This window comes from Camelus bactrianus, chromosome 9 (assembly GCF_048773025.1).
Source record: "Camelus bactrianus isolate YW-2024 breed Bactrian camel chromosome 9, ASM4877302v1, whole genome shotgun sequence".
Lineage (NCBI taxonomy): Eukaryota > Metazoa > Chordata > Mammalia > Artiodactyla > Camelidae > Camelus > Camelus bactrianus.
The window spans coordinates 66,536,686-66,561,997 of NC_133547.1; the positions used below are offsets into that span (position 1 = coordinate 66,536,686).

General features: G+C 40.7%; 1 protein-coding gene across 1 annotated transcript in view; it reads left to right on the forward strand.

Moving 5' to 3' along the window:
* The window catches only part of CDH8 (cadherin 8), a 314,446-nt gene that overhangs the window by 178,405 nt on the left and 110,729 nt on the right, over positions 1–25,312 (forward strand). The window contains exons 6-8 of the mRNA XM_010967244.3: positions 249–436; positions 3,595–3,848; positions 23,628–23,764. Coding sequence (XP_010965546.2) covers positions 249–436; positions 3,595–3,848; positions 23,628–23,764 — 579 coding nt within the window. The remainder of the gene's footprint in view (positions 1–248; positions 437–3,594; positions 3,849–23,627; positions 23,765–25,312) is intronic.

The following is a 25,312-nucleotide window of genomic DNA, read 5'->3' on the forward strand; positions in this document are numbered from 1 at the left end:
TGAATAAGGCCCATAACTCAGAAGAATTTCAAAGAAAGAGCAGTATTTCTGGGAACCATTTGTCTCGCACTCATTTAAAAGGTTATACATCCTACAGAAAAAGGGATGCTTTCGTTGTTCCCATCACCGTCCTGGTAGCGTCTATACAGGAGTACCCAGCTCAAAGGGCGTGCCCGATACATATTTGCTAAGTGAATGAATGAATGAATGGTTCTGTGCAGTGCTCAGTGTTTCTCCTCTTTTCTAAGGTCTGTACCACTTCTCAGTCCCGGAAGATGTGGTCCTTGGCACTGCGATAGGGAGGGTGAAGGCCAATGACCAGGACGTTGGTGAAAATGCACAGTCGTCCTATGACATCATCGACGGAGACGGAACGGCGCTCTTTGAAATCACTTCTGATGCTCAGGCTCAGGACGGCATTATAAGACTAAGAAAGGTAAGTGCAAAAAGGTTTTGTTCGTTTCCAGAATACCTCTTTAAAACTTGATTTTGAAGTTTGTGGGGGTTGGGTGGACTTCTGGCGTAATCTTAGAGTTAATGGTTTGCCGTCTTAGCTGTGAAAAAGCAGAGTCCTTTTTGCACATCCTGTCTCTCGATGCCACTTCATACTCCAGCTAAAGCCCTGGTGAACGGTGACCACTGTGGTGCCAGCCTCCCGTCTCACCCATTACTCCTCTCCTGTCTACGCCTCTGGGTTTTTCCATGAGCTGCGGGAACTTGCTCCGCTCTTGTACAGAGCATCCAGCTTTGCAGGAGAGTCAACACTCCGAAGGCAGCCTTCGAGCAATGAGGGGCAAAGATTGGTGGACAGTCTCTGTTCTTTGAAGAAATTATTCTGAGGCATATTATCCTTGGTTCCTCAGAGGATTCTCAGTGGAAAGAATCCTCATTAACCCACAGAGGTGGCAAGTTCGGTGGCTTTGAATCCTTTTTCTATAGAACTCTCCCCATTTCTGCAGTCTTGCTTTCTGAAATATCTCTGCAGAATGCATTCAAGGTGCCTAAGTCCTCATTGCAGGCTCTGGTTTTAGGGAAACTCAGAGACAGACAAAGTACTCAGCTTCAGTTATTCTGGCGAGCTCTGGCACCGGCAGGACAGGGCTCACTCTGCTACCATTATCTAACTACTCCAAACCGTACTCAGATGTCCGAGCATTGTGGTAAATGAAGTTCATCTCGGCTTTGTCCCTGCGTGGGGGGGGCTTCCACTGGAGAAAGCAACGTCTCCATAAATAGTACAAATAATATATGGCAATCCGTGACTGCTTTTGTGAGCAACCATTTGTGTGTGCACGTGCGTGTGTGGTGAATATGAGAAATTCTGTACATTCTCCATATTTCTCATCATGACAGTGACACTCATGGAAAAAATGTGTAGAGCACAGGTCAGTATTTTATGGACACGGGCGTTTGCAAAGAAAAACACCCTTTTGTCCTCATCATGAGTGTTTTGTTCAGCATCGTTCTTCATGTTGGTCATGAAGTGTAGCACAAATTCATTTTGAAGTGGATTTGCTGACTCATGAGCAGGAAGATCACACTGTTTGGAGCCAGTGAGTTTGCCGTCTGTCTTGATCAGCGCTACACTGACATGACTCCGAGCTCACTCTCTGACTCTGCCGTGTCACGCAGGGACCTGCTTCCAACGGTCATGCTCTTAAAATCCCCCCCTGGGGAGGTATTGACAGTGAGGACCTGGAACTTTCTGGATATACTTTTATATACAAAATCAATTTGAAAAATCAATTTTGGGGAAAAAAAAATAGCTGCATCTGTTTTACCTCTGCTGGGTGACACTACCTTTACACCTGGACGGAGCTTAGTACTGAGAGTTGCAAAGTATGTAAAAACTCGTGTTTGAAATAGACCACAGTGTAATTGTACTTGAGTCAATTATTGAATAGCCCAGAGCCACATTTTTCCCCTGGTTAACGATTCCTAATGTCATTTTTATTGGTATTATTAACTGCTATTCTGTGTTACCATAAGGTGCTTTTATAAACTGAAGCCATTAGCCGTTTGCTGTATTTTTATTCACCGTTATTCATAAACGTGGAAGCATATACCACACATCCTGACACCAGGAGACACATGGAGAACAGTGCGAATGGAGCCATTTCCCCACAATTCACAGGTCCCCTTTTTTGTCTGATAAAACCCCAAGGACACCAGGATGGGTTCGGGTGCACTGTCATTAAGTTGAGCTAAGAGTTAAGCAGAACGTAATCTGTTATACTTAACAGTGTTTGTGAAGTATTTGAAATTACAGAATTTTTACAGTCGGGATGATTGGCCATTTGGCAAAATTCTGATGTTCAATCACCTATTCACGGGCACGTGTGTCCAGGAAGCTCAGAATAGACAGGGAATTGAGTGCCTGCCTTGTTTACCAGAGTGTATTTCAAAATAAATAAGTCCATTCCCACTAGAATGAAATTCCAATATAAAAATCAACAACATTTTGCAATAAGAACACAGATTTAAGCTTGTATAGGAGTTCTGAAAGAGTTCACTTATGCCAGCTTGTGTCCCAGCTTCTTTTTTAAAAATTTGCATTGCAGATGTAAAGTTCTATTTCTTACAAGAAATCGCAGTGCAGACCTAAATTGTCTCTTTGAACCTTGACTGAAGTACATCCTTGACATCTGAAGCATTGTGCGTTGCCGAGAGAATTGGACTGTAAGGGTTCTGGTGCAGAAGGGCTTCTGGTCATTTAAGGGGGACTGTGTTCTCTCGCCCACCTCTGTTTACCTGGGTGATGGGTTAGGTCTCTGAGGCTTTTAAGGAAGGAGGTATTAGGAGGTCAGAAATATTTTCAGCAATGGTACAGGGAGGTAATTTCACATTGTTTTTAAATGGTGAGAGACACAGCCAGACCTAGTTATCTGTAGCTATATACCATTCTCCTAAATAGAAACACGGGTAGGTATGCATCTGTGTACATATCTTTATATGCTCACCTGTGTCATAGCCCAGAACTCACGGCAGAGACCTAAGAATGCCCTCAAAAATAAGAAACCTCATTTTAGCCACATGATCAGTAAAGCAGTGATGCCTTGGAAGTGAAATAAGAAAACGCTCTTTTATTGGGATTAGTGCTAAATTATGCTTTTTAATGTCTCTGCGGACTAAACAGTGATTATTTCTAGTTCTTTACATTTCACACGCTGTTGCAGAAATGATAAAATATTCTTCCCAGATAGGGATTGTGTTCGAGGCTGCCTTATCTCCGACCAGCAGAGGCCCGATTAACTGGCTGATTGGTATGCGGGTCATGCCATCACTAGTAAAATTTTATTATGAGTCTGAAGTGAAATTTTGATGGCACAATTCATGACTGTGAATATTTTGTGAATTCCAAGTGAAATGAGCAAAACAAAACAAAACAGTGGGAGATTAGAGTCACTGAGCTTGAATAATAGGCGGACATCAGTAAATGCCTGTACAGTTTACAGGCTGAATCTGGGGGAATGGAGAGTGAGGCTTACGAATGGGCTTAAATGCACAGAACGATCATCCATCAGCATTACACTCATTTGTTCTTGCTGCTGTGGTCATTAGTGAGAAACATTCATCTTTGTCATTTCTTAACAGCCTCTGGATTTTGAGACCAAAAAATCCTATACGCTGAAGGTGGAAGCAGCCAACGTCCACATTGACCCGCGTTTCAGCGGCAGGGGGCCCTTCAAAGATACGGCGACGGTCAAAATTGTCGTCGAAGATGCCGACGAGCCTCCCGTCTTCTCTTCGCCAACTTACCTCCTGGAAGTTCATGAAAATGCGGCTCTGAACTCCGTGATTGGGCAGGTGACCGCTCGTGACCCTGACATCACTTCCAGTCCTATAAGGTATTTGTCTTTTCAAAGGAGTACTGGCCACAGTGAATGACAAAACAGAATGAAACGTGATTATGTGTAGTCTGTGTGGCTGCCTCTGAGACTGTGACCGGGGAATTGGTCCACACGTCCTGCGAGTGTGCGTGTGCGTGTTGCACACACAGGTGCCCACACGCCAAAGAAGAGGTACATACAATGCTCAGAGCCAGGAATATCAAGATGAAGAAACTTCTTGGCTTTCAGAGAGCTCAATGAAAAAGCAAGATCACATATATCTTGCAGTGCGTTTGGGTGGATCTTTTATATTACATTGTTTTTGCTTCTTTGTGCATTTGTGGGTTTTTTTCCCTAGCATTAGGAAAGTATTACTGTTTTTTCTTTCTCCTTTGACAGTTACAGTGGGTTATGCGTAAGAATTTAGAGGCATGAGAGCACTATCTCAATGCATTAAGAGGCCTCTACCTTATTTCTGTGTTTGGTGTTTGGCTTCAAAATTATCTTCTTATCACTTTATGGGCATTTCTGATAGGTCAGCATCTCTGGATCAGTGCCTTTTAGACAGAATTTTCTCTGCCAAATACCTTTTGTTTATAGCTTTCCGTGTTCAAAAATTTTTCCCTAGATGAGAAATAGAATCTTTTATTAAAGTTTTTCTTCCTTTTTTTTTTTAGAAATGAAGCTTAGTTCTGTTTTTTTTTTCTGTCAAAATATGTACATCTTTTCTCTTTTGTCACCCCCCCCCCCAAATGACAGTACAGATGTTCAAGCTAAATAGCTTTTTTCTGAAAGAATGCTGAAAATCTATCATTTGTCCACTGGTCTCCAAGGGTGAAATGTCGGTTAATGATGTGTTTGAGTGTGGCTTTCAAATACTGTCTTAGAAACATTTGTTGAAGAGAGAGGAAGAGAGAGGGAGGGAAAGAGGAGGGATAGGGGAGAGAGAGAGAGAAAGAGGGAAAACTAGACGAAAGAATACCATTTTAAAGAAAGGTCTGAGTTTGGTGTCAGCTTATACCCAAGTCACTCAATTTCCAAGTCACAGGGACAGAGGGCATATATCTTCTAATTACTTTATTCAGGGAAATGCTAGACAAGTGAGCTTTCTGAAAATTTTTTTTATTCACTTCTTCTTTATGTGTTAAATTCCCAGTTCTCACAAGGGTGCTGAAACTATGAGGCTGGAGGTGAAACCCAGCGGAACAGTCAGTGACCCAAAGAATTTGAGTTTGGGCAAAAAAGAATTCCTTTCAGATCTGGAAAAGATGTTTTTAACACACACTTTCTAAATTCAGGATAAGAGAGTGTATCTCTTAAGGATACAAAAAATACTTTCCTCAAAAGAGTGCAACCTTTAAGAAGGTAAAGCTCCACCTGAGGATGTGAGGAATGGTCAGTTGTCCATTCTCTGTTCTGAAGAAATTTAACAGGCAACAGACAAACAGAATATTCCCTATTTGGCTAAGAGAATTGTATCTCTCAAGCGACCAGCTATTGACTGCAGGGGCAAGAAGTATCCAGAAAAATCAGTTTCCATGGGCTTCCATTTTCTGAGTAAATAGTGAAGTTGCAAAACGGCTTTATACTGAAATTCTATTGTAAACAGAGGCAATGACACTTGTTGAATGAATGGACCTGCCCCGTTTTCCTGTTACTTCGTTTCTTCAAAAGAACCCAGAACAGGGTAATCGCCACTTTGTTCACATCTTCAGGCGCAGGAGACAGAATGTGAAGGGAGTAATAAAGAATGGTACAACCGAGAGACCCATCGTGGGGCCAGTTTAGCACCTGATTTGAACCTACAGGGGGCTCAGGAGTCAGCCAAGCTAAGGACCCTCGGGGGAAGTCGGGGTTCTGATACCAGGCAATACGGTGCACACTCCAAACGTGGAGTCCATGGTACCAGTGGGGACAGACTTCCCGCTGACACGCGTACTTCATCAGCTGGAGATGAGGTTTGAGGAGGAGCTTTTGGTACCAAAGTGACACTAACCTCCAATTAGCAGCACTGGGTAAAAAGCCAGATTCATAGCTCCCCCGTCCCCCCCCACACACATGGTTTTGCACATTTTATAATCTATCCATTTACTCATGTAAAGATGGAGATTTACTGATAATCATTCCAGATCGCAGAATCAAGTGAGGATGATCATTGTAGTTGGTTGTTATTATTATTGCCATATATATATAAAAGGCAGGTGTGGACGAAGTTTGTGGGTGCTTAGCAACAACTGCCCAGCTTGGAAGCATTTTGTTTCCAGGCAAACTGAAGGGGAGTTGGGATGTATTACTGGGAAGAGATAGACAGGTAAAGTACCATCTGATGACAGGGCCATGTCTGCATTGCTGATAGGTATCAGGCAAGTGCTAGTTCCTTGGCATGAATGGTCCCACCCAGAAAAGGGTGATTACTGTTTCAAAGCATTTACCACAGTGTTTGATGTGTTATTGAGAAAGTGAGCCCTGCTGACTGACGGTGCACTGGCTCCGTGGGATAAGAATGTAAGCATCACCAACTGCATTTTCAGCTTCTGTTCTGCATTTTTCCAGTTGCCGCCCCGCCCCCGACCTCTACTTGGGTGATGGAGAGCAGCTTCCCTCTCTCTATACGCAATTGGTTAATTTGAGTAGAAAATTAAATTTCCTGACTAGCCAGAGCAGTGCATGTTTCCTTCTAAGTCTAGCAGACAGATTTAGAGCCTTTTAACCTTTTTAAACAGAACTAGAGGACACAGATATTCAGGGAAATACTGAGTAACAAATAGCAAAGCAGTATCCTCTCTGGCGGACTGTTGTTATTTTATATGTGAGCAAGAATGTATCTATCTTTTAGAAGAATGTTTACTTTGCCATCCAGCAAGAAATAGGCATTTATTATGGCATCTGCCATGTTCAAACATGCAGTCATTAGCTGGTTGCTCAACTTCCCGTAAGACTCAACTTCTTTGAGAGCACATTGTCAAGATGGAAATAATCAAGTATTTAAAAATTCGTACACCTAAACCTCTATCTATGTCTGCAAACCTAGCTGTATCTATACCTGGGTCTTACATAATCCCATGCAGGGGCAAATAGACAGTGACACAGAGGCAGAATTCACGATCTTATCATCTCCCTTAACATTAATTAAGGATATGCTTCTTTCTTCAGTACCGTATGCCGCTCAGGGGTATAGAATACAGCTGTGTAAATTATTTAAAAGATGCCACATCCTGAACCTACACATACGACATTTCAAATCCTGCCTCTGCTGCTTCCCATTCAGACAACTAAAGTGAGTGGTAGCTACTAGCATTATTGGCTAATAGAGCCTCCACAAATTCCATTATCTTAGTGCACACTGAAAGCCTCGTACTCATGTTAGCAGAGATTCTTCTACTAAAGGTTGCTGACCATGTGCAAAACTGTGGGCTTTTTATTTAATGGTTACATGCTGAACAGTCTAATCAGCCTCACCAGTCTGCTCTACCCCCACCCCTGTGGGGGACATTGTTACTAGTGAGTGCTTAATATGGGGTGGGGGTGTGCTCGGTGCATTCACTTCCACTCCCTAAGCCCTCCAAGAGATACTATGTGTACTTGCTGTCCCCATTTAACAGATGAGCAAACCAGAGAGAAAAAGAAAGGCTAACTGGCCCAGGATCATGCAAATAGTCAAGAACGGAGCTGTGGTGCACACCAGTTTTTTTCTCTCCCTGTGTCACATGGTCACACTCCCTTCTTTCCTGTGATCTCCGTGACTCCAGCTGTGTCTCTAGATGTTGGGAGGCTTAGCAGGAGCAGGTTTTTTCCCTTCAAATTGTATTTTATTTATTTGTTTACTTTTAATTATATAAGCTTCAGCTTTATAGTTCAACATCTGCATACACTACAGAGGGATCACCACCGCAAGGCTAGTTCCCACCTGTCACCTGCAGCAGACCCCTGCACCCATTTCACCACCTCCCAGCCCTCTTCCCTCTGGTAGCTACTAATCTGTTCTCTGTATCTATGTGTTTGTTTTGTTTTATTTTGTTTTGTATTAGATGATATAGATATATCATTAGATGATATATATATATATATATATGTAAAATCATATGGTATCTGTCTCTCTCTGTATGACCTATTTCACATTGCATAATACCTTCAAGGTCTGTCCATGTTTTCATGTTTTCACAAATGTCAGGATTTCATTCTTTTTTATGGCTGAGTAGTATTCCTGTGTGCATGGGTGCGTGTGTGTGTGTGTGTGTATGTATGTGTGTATCATCCTCTTTATCCATTCTCCATCGATGGACACTTTGGTTGTTTTCGTATCTTGGCTGTTGTGAACAATGGTGCATTGAATTAGCAGGACCAATTAAATTGAAATAATAAACTGCTCATTCTCTAAATGGTCTCATTCAATCTAAGATGCATACCAAGAAAGAAGAAGAATATACCAGGTCTGTGGAATTAACCAGAGTTAATTCCAGGCTGGAGTGTTCCCTGCTCAGCAGTCTAGCTCCTTTGTATGGTTATGAACCAAATTGTGTTTAGGGAGGTAAATGGAGAAACAGTGTTGTTATTTGATGAATCAGACATTGTGCTAAGTTTCTAGTATGTGTTATTTCACTTAAGTCTCACTAAAGATACTACCAAGTAGTCAGTGTGATTCCAGTTTTGTGGAGAAGGAAACTGAGGCTCTGAAAGAATGAGTTTCCTGTGCATGTTAATACAGCAGGGGGTGCCGGGCCAGGGTTTAAACCCAGATTTCTTCTTATAATTGCCCGCCATGTCTGTGCATGCTTTGCTAGTTTCTGGCATTTTGCATGAGGTGTAGGACGATGACAGCTAATGTTTACTGAGCCAGCACTTTGTGACAGACTCTCAGAAATGGCATTCTAGACAGCTCATTGTGTATACTTAAGGCAAAACTTCCTGGTGCAGAAGAGGTGTTAAATATAAGGCAGTGCTTCCATGTAAACCTTCTATGGTTCACTTATTCCTCTCAGTAAATTAATTTCAAGTGTGTATTTGATGTCACTGTGGCTTTGAGATGGCATGTGACTTATTTTTTTTTTTTTTGATAGCTGCTTCCTATTTCTTTCAAAAGACTGTATGAGCTGCTTAAATGAAAAGTGGCCATTCAGCAGGCAGAGCAGGTTGACATATGACCGTGGCGGCCACAGCGCTCTGCTGTCCTAGTTCCTCTCTTGAATGTAAGTGCCCTCTCAACAGAAGACATTCCTTTTTTTTTTTTTCCTCCTGCTTGTTATTCTGGCATTTTTATAATTCACCTCAGTTACGAGGCTTGCTATTAATGAGCTCTTTTCCTGAAAACGCTTCCTGTCCTGATGTCCAATGATGCTAAAAGTGGAAATATTTCATGCCGCAGAGAACCTGACAATTATTTGAGAATAGGCTGTGTATCGATTGACTCTCTCCTCCGTCTTGCGATAACTCCCATCTTTGTGAAGGATTTAGTCTTTTTTGGTTGTTTTTAATTGTGAGAAGAGCACTTTACATGAGATCTACCCTTTTAACAGACTTTGAAGTGTACAATCCAGCACTGGTAACTATAGGAACAGTGTTGTAAAGCACATCCCTAGAACTTGTTTATCTTGTGTAGCTGCAACTTTATATCCATTGATTAGTAACTTCTCATTCCCCGCCTTCCCCCAGCTCTTGGCAACACCATTCTGTGCTTCTATGGCATCAAGCATTTTAGGGACCTCGTGTAAGGGGAATCGTGTGATATTCATCCTTCTGCGACTGGCTTGTTTTACTTAGCATAATGTCCTCTGGGTTCATCTATGTTGTCACATATTATAGAATTGTCTTCTTTTTAAGGCCGAATAACATTCCATTCTATCTATATACCACATTTTCTTTATTCATTCATTTGTTGATGGGAATTTAGGCTGTTCCCACACCTTGGCCATTGTAAACAGTGTGGCAGTGAACATAGGAGTGCTCATATGATTTCAGTTCCTTTGAATATATGGCCAGAAGTGAGACTGCAGAATCATATGGTAGTTCTATTTAAATTTTTTAAGGAACTCCCAGACTGTTTTCCATAGTTTCTGCACCATTTTGCATTCCTACCAACAGTGTACAAGGTCTGGTAAAAGGTCTAAGTCTCTCAAAAACAATTAAAACTTGGTCATTTAGTTCCTGGACACTCTTAGCCAGTTGAAATTTGATTGTCTCCCAGTGCAAAAGTACCAACTCTTCCAAGTCATTGTACCAAACAACTCCCTGCATCTACTAATTCAGCTAAAAGTCATTAATTTATTAAGTCACATACTGATTTTGTCACCTATCCATCTATTCATTCCTTCCCATTACTACGTATATAGTATTTATGGTATATAGTATATATGGTGTATATACCATAGATGGTCAGTCACGTATGATGTGTGTGTATCTGTATCCATATCTGCGGTGTCCCAAGGAATTTCTATGAAGACCAAGCCTCTGCTTGGAGCACGGATCTCGTTTTATAGTGAGGAGGCTGGTTAATAGTCATGTAAACTTTAAGTCCTTCACATTTATCTAACTAGCCTTTATTATGTGCTATCTGAAAATGATAAACAAAACTAGATTATGGAACTTTAGGGTCACATGGAGGAAGAGGTTTCCTAGTTTTCTGATGAATTGGAATAGAAGCAGCCACAGATTATCCACTGACGCTACAGAGGACATGACTCACACTCTAGAGAACCTGGTAACAATTCGGACGGTGGACTGTGTTGTTTATAATTTTCTCTCATTTTTTATTCCCTCCTTCCCTTCCTCCGTCCCTCCTTTTTCTTTCTCTCTCTCATGATAAAGAAATGCTTTGGGTAGAAGAAGTCTCCTTTTTCTCCTTAAAGGAATAATAAATAATGTGTGATGCATGGACTTTAGAATTCCGAGACTAGCAGAACTCAGATAATATTATTTATTAAAGCAGTTAGAGCAACCAGTAGAGCAATTAGAGGCAAAAAGCTGAAAACGTGTAGATGGAATTTTTGATACTCAAAGTGCATGCGAGAAAATGTTAAAATGGTTTCTTTAGGCATAACAACAAAAGCTAGAATGAAATTAAACAGTGAGGAAGAAGCAGTTGGAGTTCAGTGAAATATAGTAACCGATTCACAACTAAGGGGCTGGTTTCATTATTAGCGGCTCCAAGCAGCACCCTCACTAGCAGATGGATCAGAATTGTATCCCCCTGTGAGTTCTCCATCCAGAGGCTGCAGACCAATGTTTAACAAAACATTTTTGTAATATAAAAGTGCATTTATGGCTGTTAAATTTGAAAACTACATACACACTGCCTTCCTCCCAGAGCAGCATCTCCCTCACTGAGCCTGAGAAACATTACTGGGACCAAGGACAGTGTGGCCAGATCAGCTGGAACTCAAGTTTCTTTGCACTCGGATTTGACAGCTCAGTTAGCTGGCTCAGGTGCTTTGCCCTCTCTAAGAAGGGGAGATTTACTCTCTGGACTTTCTGTAGTTTCGCAGAGAACCTGAAGCGTATGATGTAAAGGAGGGTGTGTGGTGTCTGTGCCGGTCTCTGCTCTAGATCCTAATGCATTGAGCGTTGCAAATATCATGACACTTATTCCTGTGTGTGTAATAACATATATGTCCTTATATTACCGTAGAAGAGTGCCCTTTTTTCCTTTCTGTAGCACCTGCTTAAAGGAGGACCCATGGCTGGTGAATACTTTGACTCGGTCTATCACCTTGGGCCAGGAGTCAGCCAACTACAGCCTGTGCACCAAATCCAGCCTCCCACGGTTCTTAAAAATAACGTTTTCTTGGAGCACAGCCACCTTCATTTGTTACGCCCTAACTGCAGAGCGGAGTAGCTGTGACGGAGACATTCTGACCTGCAAAGCCTAAAATATTTACTTTACAAAAATGTCTGTCATCTCCTATGACAGACCGATAAGGACTGGGGTTTTCATCAATAATTTGAATAACTGGCTCTCATGGAATTCCAGGATCCTATTCTGTCTCAGAAAGTCTCTAAATGTAAGATTTAAAAAAATATTTTTTAAACCTCTAGTAGTCAAAGAAAGTCTTTGTATGAGAATCCAGCACTGTGTGACGGGACTGGCATCTGCCATGCTTGCTTCAGGACCCTGGGGACAGTAGCCCTCATGGGGCCCAGGACAGTGTGCAACTCATGTTGAGTCTGCCAGAAAAACTTGGCTTTGTTTAGTGCAGCTTTGAGGAAAATCACCATAACTACCATCAGACTGTGAAAGGACATCCTAAAAAAGGCTGAGATGCTTACCCGCTCGGAGTAGGGAATTTTTTTTGTTTCTTGCATGAATTAATTACAATAGCCTATTTTTCTACCTGCCCCATCCATTCTCCAGACCTCAGTGATGACAACAATACAGGGTTTTTAGAATCAAGGCTGGTGATTGCCTTAGCCAAACTCTGGTCTCTGCATTTCAATGTCTTAGCAAAATCTCGGACTCCAGCAGCATTTCTCTATCTGAAAGCATGAGGTGGCATGAAATAGAATTTCACTTGGAACAGACGTGCTGGAGTTTGCTGTAATGTGTATTCTCTAGTATGAGAGCAGAGATTTGATGAGGGCTACTGGAAACCTCCTGTGGATCTTGATTCATGCCTATTTAATGTTTTAGATCAGTGCCCTTCACATATATCTCATCTACACTTCATTACATTAATGCTACGAATTACTCATATTTTTATTCCCATTAAACATAGAGGTTACAGGTTGTCTTCCCTGGAAATAAGTGGGGTTTGCAGTACAAGCTGTGTGTTAGAGATCGGCACCTGTAAATGGAAGGGGATGGGCAGGGGGAGAGAGCAAAGGGCAGTGCGGCCCCAGCCAAGCCTTTGCCCTACCAGTGGGCCTCCCTGCCGTGAGTACTGACCGTCAGAGGACCTGTGTCCTGCCAGACTGGACGGGCCTTTATCGCTCTGCTGGCTCATCTCCAGATGACCTCTGGAGAGGACACGTTCTGCAAACGACGTGGAGTCCAAGGAGCGGATACTTAGCGGCCGTCTCCTGACCGCTCCCTGTCCAGCTCGGGTCCTTCCTTGAAGGGAGAGCTGCCCCGTGAGTCTCCATGTCACTCATGGATAAGCGCACAGAACTTCTCTGCTGGTGCAGTCACGTCACTGACTCCACACTGCTAGCCATCCAGCTCCCAAGCCTGCATGTTACCACCGCATGACAATGTCTTCCCTTAGGCAAATATCTATTTGTTCTACATTTTGAGATGCAAATGGTAAAGCAGCAATTGATTTAAAACAAGTGATCTGAGGTGGTAAAAATAGCATAAGAATTTGAAAGAGGATAAACAAAAATTGGAAAGTGCTGATCTGGGGTTTAAAAAGTTTTTCTCTTTTTTTCCTGATGGCTGAAGTCTGTTGCCTCTAGGGAAGAAAACTTAATAATAATGTTTATAATCTGAGAGAAACAAAGATGCTTGTGTAGGCTGAGCAGAGTTATCTAACATTATTAGACTCATAAGGGAAAATAAATCCCATTTTGCATCCCAACAAAGGGAGACTGACACTCTTACCTGATGTTCAGATATTTATGGGAGCCGTTTCAACCAAGCCTTTATTTTTCCGGGTATTTCTACATTCTGACTGACACAATGTATTATACAACCTTGCTTCTGATAAAGGACAATCAGGTTTGACTTAGTGTTGCAGAGGAAAACATAACATTGCATATTTAAAGAAGAGAGCCTGTTAAAATGGAGAAACGCCATTTCCATCCACCTATTAGATGTCAGTCAGCGCTCTCCTGTGTCTGAAGTCGGTTTGCTGGGCCGTGGAATAGGCTTGGCTGAAGCGCCTTTCCAATGGGCCTCCGGATGCAAGTCAGGTTTGGGGTGGTCAGCTGAGGTGTGCAGCGTCACAGTAAATAAGGTTTACGGAAGGCCCTAAGAAGGGTCAGAGGTATATTTAATGTTGTGAATGACAGCAAAAGACCTGAGCATCCTTTGAAACCAAAGATCTGGAATTGGACAGAACAGGCATGGAAGGGGAGCCAGGCGCGGAGCACGGTGAGGGGGGCGTCTCGTCCCTGGCAGAAAGGGAAGCGTGTCTGGGTCATTCACTAAGCATCAAGCACATGATACTGGGTTTTGCACTTGCTTAAATGTACGAGACCGGGTTAGACCACATGGGCAGGCGTTCTGCGTAGGGATGAGTATTTTTGGCATAAAATACTTTTGTTCCCCCTAGAAAAATTACACCCGGTTGAATGCTGGAATGGTGTGCTTATGTGATTTCGGTTGTGTGTCGGAGAAGTAAACAAGCTATCGCAGTACAAATGTATTTCCAGCCCTTCAGAGTTAACCGGCCACGGACCATCCACCTGATAGTTTCCAGCTCTTCCTGAGCCTGAATGTCCAATTAAAATTTCAAAATGTATAGAACTTTATGACATTTTCCAAAAAAACCTGCTTTGATATAGCTATGCATCACTCCTGTTATTTCTTACGTGTGCATGTTTTCCATAAGTACTTATTTTTCTATATAATAAGTGATTTTGACAAAAACTGGACAAACTTATAGAATCAAATAGCACCATTCTGATACCTATTCAGCATTTACTAAGAGCTGATTAGGTGTCCGATGCTGTGGTCGGGACATGGTACCTATAACTTTATGACTGGGGGAACCTGCATGTTCGCTTCATTTTACAACTACAGACGTTGAGAGGGCAATTTATATGAGCCACGCAAGTAATCTCTAGGGAGGAGTGAATGCGAAATTAATGTACAGGGCTTAGCAGAGAGGCTGAAATTTAAGAAGGCCACAATAAATACATTAAACATATGATAAAATCTTCATTCTGGGTCTGGCCCTGTGGCCCAGACCGCTGCATAATGAGGTGTTTTTCCATCTCACACCATCTCTGTTCTATTGTCCGTGCAGCATTTATCAACTTTGAATTTCATTTTGTAGAGAGAAAAGCCATCCTTGGTATGGTTGACAGCCCAATTTTTAAGGGTGTTCCAGGATGCTCTTCACTGCTCGGTTTCCCCTGACACCCTCAGGTCACTGTCGTGGAGACTCATGGGAATTGCTTGGGATTCTTGTGACCCGTGGGTGAACAGTGAGGATCAAGGTCATCATGGGGGCTTCAGTGTAAAACAGTTTATCCTCACAACTGCTCATCGCCCATCACAGAAAAGCACACACCGGAGATGAATATCACAGAGCAGTTCCAGATTCCATGTATTTCTGGAAAGATTGAATTATATTTTGCTAATATTTAAGTGATTTTTTTTTACCAGTTTAGTGTATTTGGTGAATAATTAGGTGAATATGGCTAAAAGGAGACAAAAGAGAGAAACTCATCAAATTTGAAAGCAACGTAAACTGATAGAAGAGGTTACGAGCCTTCCATAGGGCATTACCTCAAGATTCCTTAATCTCCTTTACTTCCACATCCCAACAGTCACTATGTCCTATTTATTTTAGTTTCTAGGCTCAAACACCATCATCTCTAATGTGACCTGTTATCATGGCTCCATTTGCCTGTCTCCTGCCCTCTGATGCCCATGCAGCTGCCGAAGTGATCTCTGACTCAGTTTAGATCTGTACTGTCCAGTACAGAAGCCATTCATCACAGGTGGCTCTTTGAATTGAAATAAAATTAATTTAAATTCAATACAGTAACAATTTCAATTCCTCAATCACACTAGCTATGTTCAAGGGCTGACTAGCCACACAGCTAGTGGTTACCGTATTGGACAGCACGGAGCATATTTCTCCATCACAAAAGTTCGGTGGCGTCCAGCTGTGTGGCGTAGGTCATATCACTCTCTTGCTATATTTTTTCAAGTGGCTCCCCATCGTCCACAAGTGAAACAAGTTAATTCTTCAGCATGGTTTCCAGAGTCCTTCCTGATCTGCTCCTTGAGGCCCTGCCCCTCACTGAGCCCTGAGCTCCAGCAACACCATCCTTTGTTAAAGGCTTTGAACACACTGAACGTCTTCCTAACTCAGAATGTTCACATTGGCTGTTTCTTTTGATAGGAATATTTTAATAATATTTTATACATCTCAGACCTTTTTTTTTTTTTTTAAATATCACTGTAAACCTTCAGAAAACCTTATTTACTTTTATTGTCTTTCTCCACATACAGACTCAGTTACGTGAGAAACGTTTGTTTGGCGACAAACAAGATGCCTTCCTTGTACATGAGAATCAGTAAAGAGCAGAGGGAGTAGAGGGAGGGAGGAAATGGTAGGATGCTCATCTGCCGGATTTTAGCTCTCACCACCACACCTAATCTGGTCCTTTAATTATACAGTTTCCTAAACAAACCCAGACTCCCAGGATTTTCTCCACGGATTCCTTTCTGGCTGAGGATGCCCTCCCTTCCTACAGTCCACCTGAAAAAAATCTTCCTGACCCAGAACAGGTGTCCTCACCTTCCCTCTCCCAGGTGTACCTGGAGGCCCTCACCACCGCAGGGTGCTGTAACTTTATTCACTGGCCGCTTTCCATCGTAGGTAATGAGAAAGTCACAACTACTGTGTCTAAGAGAAGAGGCTCTGTTCAAACGTTTAGCATCACACGTGACCCAAAGAAACACTTACGTTATTGTTAAATAAAAAATAAAAATTTTACATTTAATCCCTTCACTGCACTCCATTTTCTCCGTACAGTTGCCATATTTAGAACTTCCAGTTATGACTGATTATTTTGATGACTCAGGGAGAACATTAGAGTTTCTCTGAAGATATTAAAGAAATATTAAAGAATTAATCATGAATCAAATTTTATCTGGGATTATTCACTGAAAAAAAATCTATGTTGGGTTTTGTTGGTGGCAGAAATTTACCTACGAGATTGTGGCTTCACGAAGTTATCTTTTCAAGGTGTGAATGGAACAAACTGTGAAACAAAACACATATTCAGAAAATGGGATGCCGTTTGAACCGATACATTTAGAATGTGGGCTTTCTATACTTGTCCATAAATAAATGAAGGTATCTGAGGATGATTTGGGTGCATGAATCTGTTTCATCTTTTGGGTGAAAGCAGCAAGTTGAAATATGACAACAACCAAATACCAGAGTCTTCTGAATATTTTGTTGTTCTTGTTTAAAAATGCCTAGATATTTGTCAGAGTGTCTTCTAGAAATAATGATAAATACTCAGTGTACAAACACTTTTGAAAAGCAGAAGGGGATTTACAATGCATTATCTAATTGGGGATTTACTTTAAACTTTAAATGAAGGCAGTCTTGTTTTCATTTTTCAGATGAAACTGAGAATAGATCTATAAATTGGCTTAGCAGAGACGTGAGGAATAAAAGGGTCATTCTCTGGAAAAATTGTCAGGTGTTTCACAAATATTGTATTAGGAAGAATGTAGTTCAGAATAACTTTTGAAAGAAACGTGTCATTTATCTTTATCTGATTTTTAAGATGATCATTGTAGCTGCTTGTGGACACTCCAGACTTTAATCTGCACCCCTCCTGGGTGGCACTGAAGTCACTGGGAGTGAAACAGATGACTCCTCAACGCTGGGAACTTGGTTCTGAAAATCCATAAAATGTTCTTGATATTGTCACAGACTGATGATCTCTACTGCAAACAAGAAACAGTAGTTCAGCAGGAAACAGAGGGTCTCTGTAGGGATGTAGTATTGGGGGTGAGGCTGGGAAGAGGAAGTAGGGGATGCTGTAAATGAATGAATATATGAATGAATGTATATATACATGGATTATTTGTGTGTTGACAACAGAATCTGTCTTAAACACACACACGTATACACAAAGTGGGGTTTTGTGCCAACGTTGGTATGAAATACAAATAGTTGGGCTGTGTTAATTGAGTAAACATATTGCTCAGGTTAAAGTTGTAACTTAATATAAACAGTAACAGCAATGCAGAAAGGGTGCTATTTTCCAACACAGTAATATCCAGTTGTCCATTTTGACCTGTTCTCAACCACCACACCAGTGGTAGCTTCTTATATTAACTTCTGACCTCTGCAAACTCTTCTGGGTTGAGTGAGCTGGTGACAAAGGCTGTGTTCATGGTCAGAGTGCAGTAGGTTAAATTAGATCTCCAGGCAAGACGCTGAGCATCTAGGTAGGAGTATCCTTGCATCTATGGCCCTGACTTCACAAAGTAAGATGATGGTGTCATTAGCAGTTATTCCTAACACATAACTACTGTATTGAAGCAAACCAGGAAATTTGTTGGTATAAAATGGGAAAGCTTACTATAGGGCTTCTGTGAACATTGGGTATCAAGGTTTATGCAGTTTCTAAAACATATCTATTATTTTAGAATGAGAATGTTTATTTCCAAAACTTCCATCCATGAAATTGATGTTAATATGACCCAAGGAGCCTGTTTTCTCACATGCCACACTCCCCACTGTGTTACGTTTCTTCTTATTGTGGCAGGAAGGTGACTCTCCAAAGTATATTTTGCTTTTCTCAAATGAGGTCTTTGGTCTAATGTATCTTAAGTAAATCTGCGAAGAAATAGCAAATCCAATAGATGCATATTTTTAAGAAGTTAGAATGGAAACTCCAATATTGGAGATACAAATCCTATGACTTTAAAGATATAAATTAGAAGACATTGAACTTTTCAGTAGATATAGTAGAAACCAGTTATTATTTCTTATTTTTTCTTCCTTTCTTATCCCATATACTCCTTTTTCTAATATTTCTTGACCACCATGTTTCCCACATAACAATGCACACTCAGCGAATGTTTGTACATCCTTCCAGTAATCAGTTATTGAGTAACTGCAGTGCAGAATTCCAACCAATGTGATGTTATGATATATGAATCAAACAATCTCTCCTTGTCTTTAATGAGCAAAAGGCCAGCAAATGTTTAACTGCAGAATAATAAGAGGAATGACCTTGAGGAAGGGAAGGTCAGTAAAGAGTTGGACCAGGTTCAGAAGGCTCCTTGTGGGTGAGCGGTGAGCGAGGAGGAAACCCAGTGGAGCCTCTCATCTCCCCAACTCAGAGTCTGCACTCTGTGAAGATATTCGTGGGAGCGGATAGTTTGAAAAGGGTGATGATGGGTGTAGGCAAACACTACAGAGTTCTGGAGTATTTTTCTAGTGTCACTTGGGAAACAACTGAAGAATGTGAATGATAGTTTTTATTTCTGTCTTTCCATTTCTAGTTTTTCATTTTCACAGTCACTCTGGGCTTGAAGAGATCTCTCACAGATTGAAGACTCAACTATCAATTAATCAATTGATTTATTGTATCTGAGTCATGTATCAACTCATTTACTGCAAAGCACCCCTTTGGGAAGTGTCTCCTGTTCATGGATGAGCCTAAGAGATGATGGCTAGTTACATTGTTTCAGTGATAGCCCACGGGTGAGATTCCAGGAAAGGTTTACTGGTTTCTCTGTTTCTTCCACTTCATCTGCTGCCATTCACATAGACACCGAGAGTCCTAGAAAACAGAGTAGCATGAGGGTCTACTTCTGAGAGATCTGTCCAAAATCACGACGTCTGGCCAACTTGCTTGGTATACTGGATTCTAAAATTTAGGTTGTTTTGTGTTTGCTGTATTCAGCCCATTCAGTTTTTCTTTGAAGCTATTCTCTGTTATTTGGCTTAAGGAAAGAGCCTGTATCTGAGTCTTGTAATGGAGTATTGCCTTCGTCACTCTGATGCAGCTCTATCACAGAGTGGAATGAGTAGGAGGTGAGGGGAGAAACTGAGAAAATGGGGTGGGTGGTGGCGGCTTAGAGGACCAGAGGAAAGTAAGCTGCATCTTTGCAGCTGGTGATGGAGTGCTGTAGCCACGGGTGGGGGGCAAGCATCTTCTGAGAACATCACTAAAAATCGCAGGTGGGGTGCAGGTTTTTTTCAAATGTGAGTATCTCTAATTATATAATTCATTTTAAACGTGTAAAAATGTAATTAATTTTAACCGTGATACAAAACAAATGCTCATGCAGTAGCCAATAGGAATTCAAAAGTCAATGTGTCCAATAAAGCTTTGAATTTGGAATGGTCAGTTCATGGGACGGAGATTTTGGTCAGAAAAGTTAGTGGAAAAATGAACACCTAAAGTGGTGCTGGGGGTGCAGGCCTCAGCCTCCCCACTCCCTTTTTCTCCTTGGCTTTATCACTTAAAGTGACATCTTCTACGTGTTTGCTTCCACTGACCTGAGAGCCCAGATGAACTTGCTCAGGGACAGAGAAGCAAGGGGTGAACAGGAGTGCTGCTTGGACCTGAGGAGGGGCCTGGGAATCAGCAGTAGATGCCTATTGTTTCCAGATAAGTGATGCCAGCGTTAAAGATTTTCAATAGCTATTTACTGAGCACTTACTATGTGCCACGTGCTGCAGTAGTGCCTCATGGGTGCTGCCTCGGTAAATCTCACAAGACCTTACTATAATTCCCATTTTACAGATTAGGTAGCAAAGGCATACAGAAGTTTCTAACATGAGTAAATCACACCTATGTAAGAATGATTTTTCTTTTATTCATTCTATTAAAAAAAAAAAAACAAGGAAAGAAACATGAAAGAAAAAGGCATCTGGCACGGTGCTTGGTACACATTTGGTGTTTAATGCATGCTTGTTGACTATGTTGAGTCTGGGTTTTTGAATTGTTTAGTAATTCTTGGAAGCCTTCATTGTAAAGTCTACAAGGCAGTAAAATGTGTAAAATGTCTACAAAAGGAGCAAAAGGCTTCTTGAAATAGTTGAGGTAGACTTTAAACTGAATTTTAAACTAAGTCATTTTTTCCCCTCATCGAGTTCCTCCCGTTGTGTAATCTCGTAATATTATGACATTCTTACCTCTGATCTTACTAAAGGGCTGTATTTATAGCCTATTTTATAAATTCTTATGACTCACCTCATAAAGTCTGTCATGAACTGGATCTTTAAAAAATGAGAAAAATATCCCTGCCTCTGTCAGAGTGATGGGAGTTAAATAACACCCAGATGTTTTTCTAGTTTTACACTATTTATAAACTGTTAAGAAAGGGGCCTTCTCAACCCCCTTCCAAGTAGGGGAGTTTATTAAAGTTTAATAAACTTTATGGGACATGCTGATTATGGTGATTTCAGGCTGACGGACCTGTCTCCAGCACACAAGTACCAGAGACAGGTTTATGCTTCGTATTTAATCTTCACAACCACATCTGGGGTCTGAGTCTTCATAGTTGACCAGTGAAGAAACTGAAGCTCAATAAACTTATTAATTATCCCAGAATCAGCAATACATACATAATAGAGATATAATTCCTTCCAAAGTTGAGGTCTGCATGATATGGATTTAGATAAGGGATTAAACAAATAACATTTTTTAAATGCCAGCTTCCAAAACCCTGTCATTGTTCCCAGTGCTTCTTCCAGGCCACAAGTTCTAGGCAATTACTGGTCAGCAATCAAATCGCCATGGAGTATATTTCAGATTTGGGATCCATGAATATCAATGATGAGACTGATTGTCCTTTATGGTGGCTTCTGGGAAATCAGTTGATGCATGAATGTGTGAACTGTCAGCAGTGAGATAATAAAAGCACTAGAACCCAGCAATGCCTGCAAATTTTATTTATGAATATGATGCAGAAAGCGATAATTAATCCTCTGGACATTTCTTAGCTCATTTAAAAGTCCAAGTGTTCATGGTATCTGGAGTAAAACACATGTCTGTTCAGTTATTTTACAGTTAAAGTTGGAATCTCATTGGTCTAATCAACAATCATTGTTCCCCAGGAAAACGGCTTTTAATCTTCTTTCTGTAATACAACAGATTCAAATGTTTTGCAGTGAACACTTACTTCCTCATGCTCAGGATTATTTTGTGAGCACTGTTAATTCAGATACGCCTCTGGGTTCTTAAATCCTTCCTGAATTTCTCTCATCCTCCTGGAGGTTGGGTGTGGGGTTGGTTTGTAAATTCCTGGTGTATAGATACAAGTCGGTGTCTTAGTTTTCTTTGTAGCTAAGGCTTTACTAAACCAGTAGTTACAATTTCATGGTGCATGTTTTCATCAAGGAATTTAGCAGTAAACTATTGTCAATAAAATTAAGTACTTTTTAATATTATTCCAAAATGTTTAATGATGCTTGTCTTTGGTAGGGAAGATTTACAGAAATGCCTTTTCTTTTTTTTTTTGTATGTGTGTCTGGTATACAGTATATGAATGCAAATTCTAATGAAAAAGAAGTAGCTAAAAGGAGTAAGGAGTCATCCACATCCCTGTATATCTGTTTCTCTATCCATCCGTCTATCCATTTATCCTTCCTTCTTCAGAGGTAGATATAGACACAAATAAGTAGATACACATGAAGAAGTAGATATACATAAAATACGTAAATATGTGTTTGCAATGAAATCCACTAAGATATTAACAATACAAAACTGCAGACTGAAAATTATGGGAAAATTATTTTTTTCTCACTTTCTTATAACATAGTCTTATTCTTGACGATACAATAAATGTTCATTAAAAACATGAAACATGTTAAAAAAAAAAAAAGAAGAAGACATGCTCGGCTCCAAATAGCCATGGACCATGTTTCATATTTTGGGTTGATGAGTCCTACTTAATAGAGAGATTTTATGCATACTTCTCGGTCATCTCAACCATGAAGGTTTTCTTCAGTTCTTCCTCCTAGAATGGGATTGTACACGACCTTTGACTTAGTTTGCACTTCTGTAGATAAGGAATACCATAGATTGAGTGGGTTAAACCACATTTATGTCTCACAGTCCTAGAGGCTGGGAAGTCCAGGATCAAGGCACCAGCAGATCCAGCATCTGGTGAGGGCACCCTTTCTGGTTTGCAGACCTTTGTCTTGTATCCTCAGTGGCGAGAGCAGAGGGAGAGCCTGTGGCTCCTTTTTTTAAATAGGGGTATTAATTCCATCAGGAGAGCCCCACCTTCATGACCTAATCTAACCCTAATTACCTCCTACAGGCTTTCCTTCCAAATGCTATCACAACTTTAACATACAAACTTTAGGGGGGACACAAACATTCAGTGTACAACACCCTTCTTTGGACCTCCGTTCCGTCCTGTTTGTTTTAGTTCATTTCACTGCTTATTTATAGGTCAGTTTTTCTAATTATGTGTCTTGTGTTCCTTAAGACATAGAACTTACTGTATGTGGCATTCCACTGCCGAAGTTCAGATCTTGATGTATAAAAGGATGTTAATAAATGTTATGGGAAAAATTGTGTATGATCTCGATATTCAATGTTCCCAAGAGGCACTTAGCTCTAGACACAAAGCCTCTTAATGCTATCCTATCTGAAAGAGACAACTCTCATTTTAAGTAAAGTATATATTTAGTTTTCCTACTTCAAATGAAAGCAAAACAAACCAACAGCAACAATAACGAAAACACATACATGCTGTGTAATCAAATGTGAGTTTAACACAGACATTTTTTTGAACTGCCATAAATAACTTGCTGCCTAGCACCATCCTGCTTTGGGCTTAAGTTCATTGTTTTACATAGTATTTTGTGGCAACTGCTAATTATCATAAGCTGTCCAATAAATGTGATGGATTGTCCAATTAACTCTTCATCAGCATCCATTTTTGAAGGTGTTACCCATTGAAACTGATGGCAGTTTACGACCTCCGTGTTACATATGTAGCTAATTACTCCTTGGATAATAATTATTAAGTTTCTTGTGCCCCATTCAGTCATTTTGTTTTCCAAATTATGATGCCATTGAGTCTCCCCATTCATTTGACTTCACAACTATGGCTCTCCAAGGATCACTAAAGGTCTGCTATGGAATGTATGGATCACATAAACATTGAAGAAGATCACAGATGTATCTGTTTTGCAGGTTTTCCATCGACCGGCACACTGACCTGGAGAGACAATTCAACATTAATGCAGATGACGGGAAGATAACGCTGGCAACACCTCTTGACAGAGAATTAAGCGTGTGGCACAACATAACGATCATTGCTACCGAAATTAGTAAGTGCCTGGGTTTGTTCATTTCTTCCTTGTGTGGCTGGGTTCAGTTTATGCCTGGTAATCATATAAGTGGTCCCAGTGTCAATTAGCTATTTTGGCAGTGGAACTTATCTCATTGTTCCCAAGGAACCTTTGAATGCACCATCTCAACGTGAAATAACTCACACTGTGGTAAACTACCAAAAGGTTGCAATATATGTGGAAGGGAAATATTCTTAGAGCCAAATATTCTTACATCTTATATCCATTATTCAGCCATTAAAAGCAATGTTTTGCATATTTAAATATACAGAAAGATTTAGCATAAAAAAAATAAAAAATAGAATTCAAGAGCTATGCCCCATAACTTAAATAAGTGGACACTAACATATATATTATATACAATATAGAAATTATCACTCACATATTTAAACTATGCATACACATGCAGAAAATATAGGAGGTAAATTTACACTATCAGTATGTATCATTTTGGGGAGATGAGATTATAGATGATTTTGTTTTCTTTTTTGGAGTTAATGTATTTTACACAGTAACCACAAACTATTTGAAATTATATTTTTAATAGAAAATTTCTCAGAAGTTGCATGTGAAAATGTAAGCACTTCTTCAGAGGAGGCACCAGAGTTGTTAAAATAACACATGCTAGTCTTTCTGCCAGTTTTTAATGAGCGTAGAGCTTCTCTGATTGCACTTAATGACACAGCGATTGAGTCTCCACACAACAGCGTCAAGGTGAGATTTAGTGCCGTGCTGTCTACGAGAACTTGCACTCTGCCTCCCTCACCAATTTCCTATTATACAGAAGCATGCAGAAGGGCTGTGATGTTCATTTTATTTCCAAGCACAAGGTATTTTGTATATTACTTAAATATCTTTCTTCCATGAAGGAGCTGATGAGGACTTCACAGTTTACACAAGTTCAAGGGAGGCAGTAAACTCTTGAGGAAATTGGGGTAGAGGGAATCGGAACAAGGAAATAAAAACCCACGTTAGGGAAGATTCCTGGGCATACATACAGTATAAAGACGCAGGACCTAAAATCTGCGCCGGTTTCACAACTGATGTGAAAATGGGGAAACACCTCCAAGATACATGATTCATTTGTTGGTAAGAAGAAGAGTCGTCTAGACCTTCGGGAGGGGCATGGCTTTTCCTTGTTTTGAGATGTGGGGGTGATGTCTTTCATGGAGACTTATTCAAAACAAAACAAAAAACAACCACTGTGTGGAAAAGTGATGAGTCAAGAGTGAAGAATGTTTCTGTTGGCAACTCCAGGGCAGGCAGAGAACTCGAAGTCAAATGGCTATGGAGGGAAAAAGACTCCGGAATCTTAGACGCTTATCCTGTATTAGAAGCAGTATTTTCTTCCCCCGAGTGTTACTCTGGGGGCAGTTTTCCCCTGTAACATTAAGGGGGAAGTCAAACGAAGCGTCCCATTTGGTGGCTTTGGTTTATGAGAAGTGTTAGCCCTACCTAGAGTGGCAGGTATGAAATTTTTATAATTTATAATGTATATCCTCGTGAGCCTCTGAGAAAAACTATATA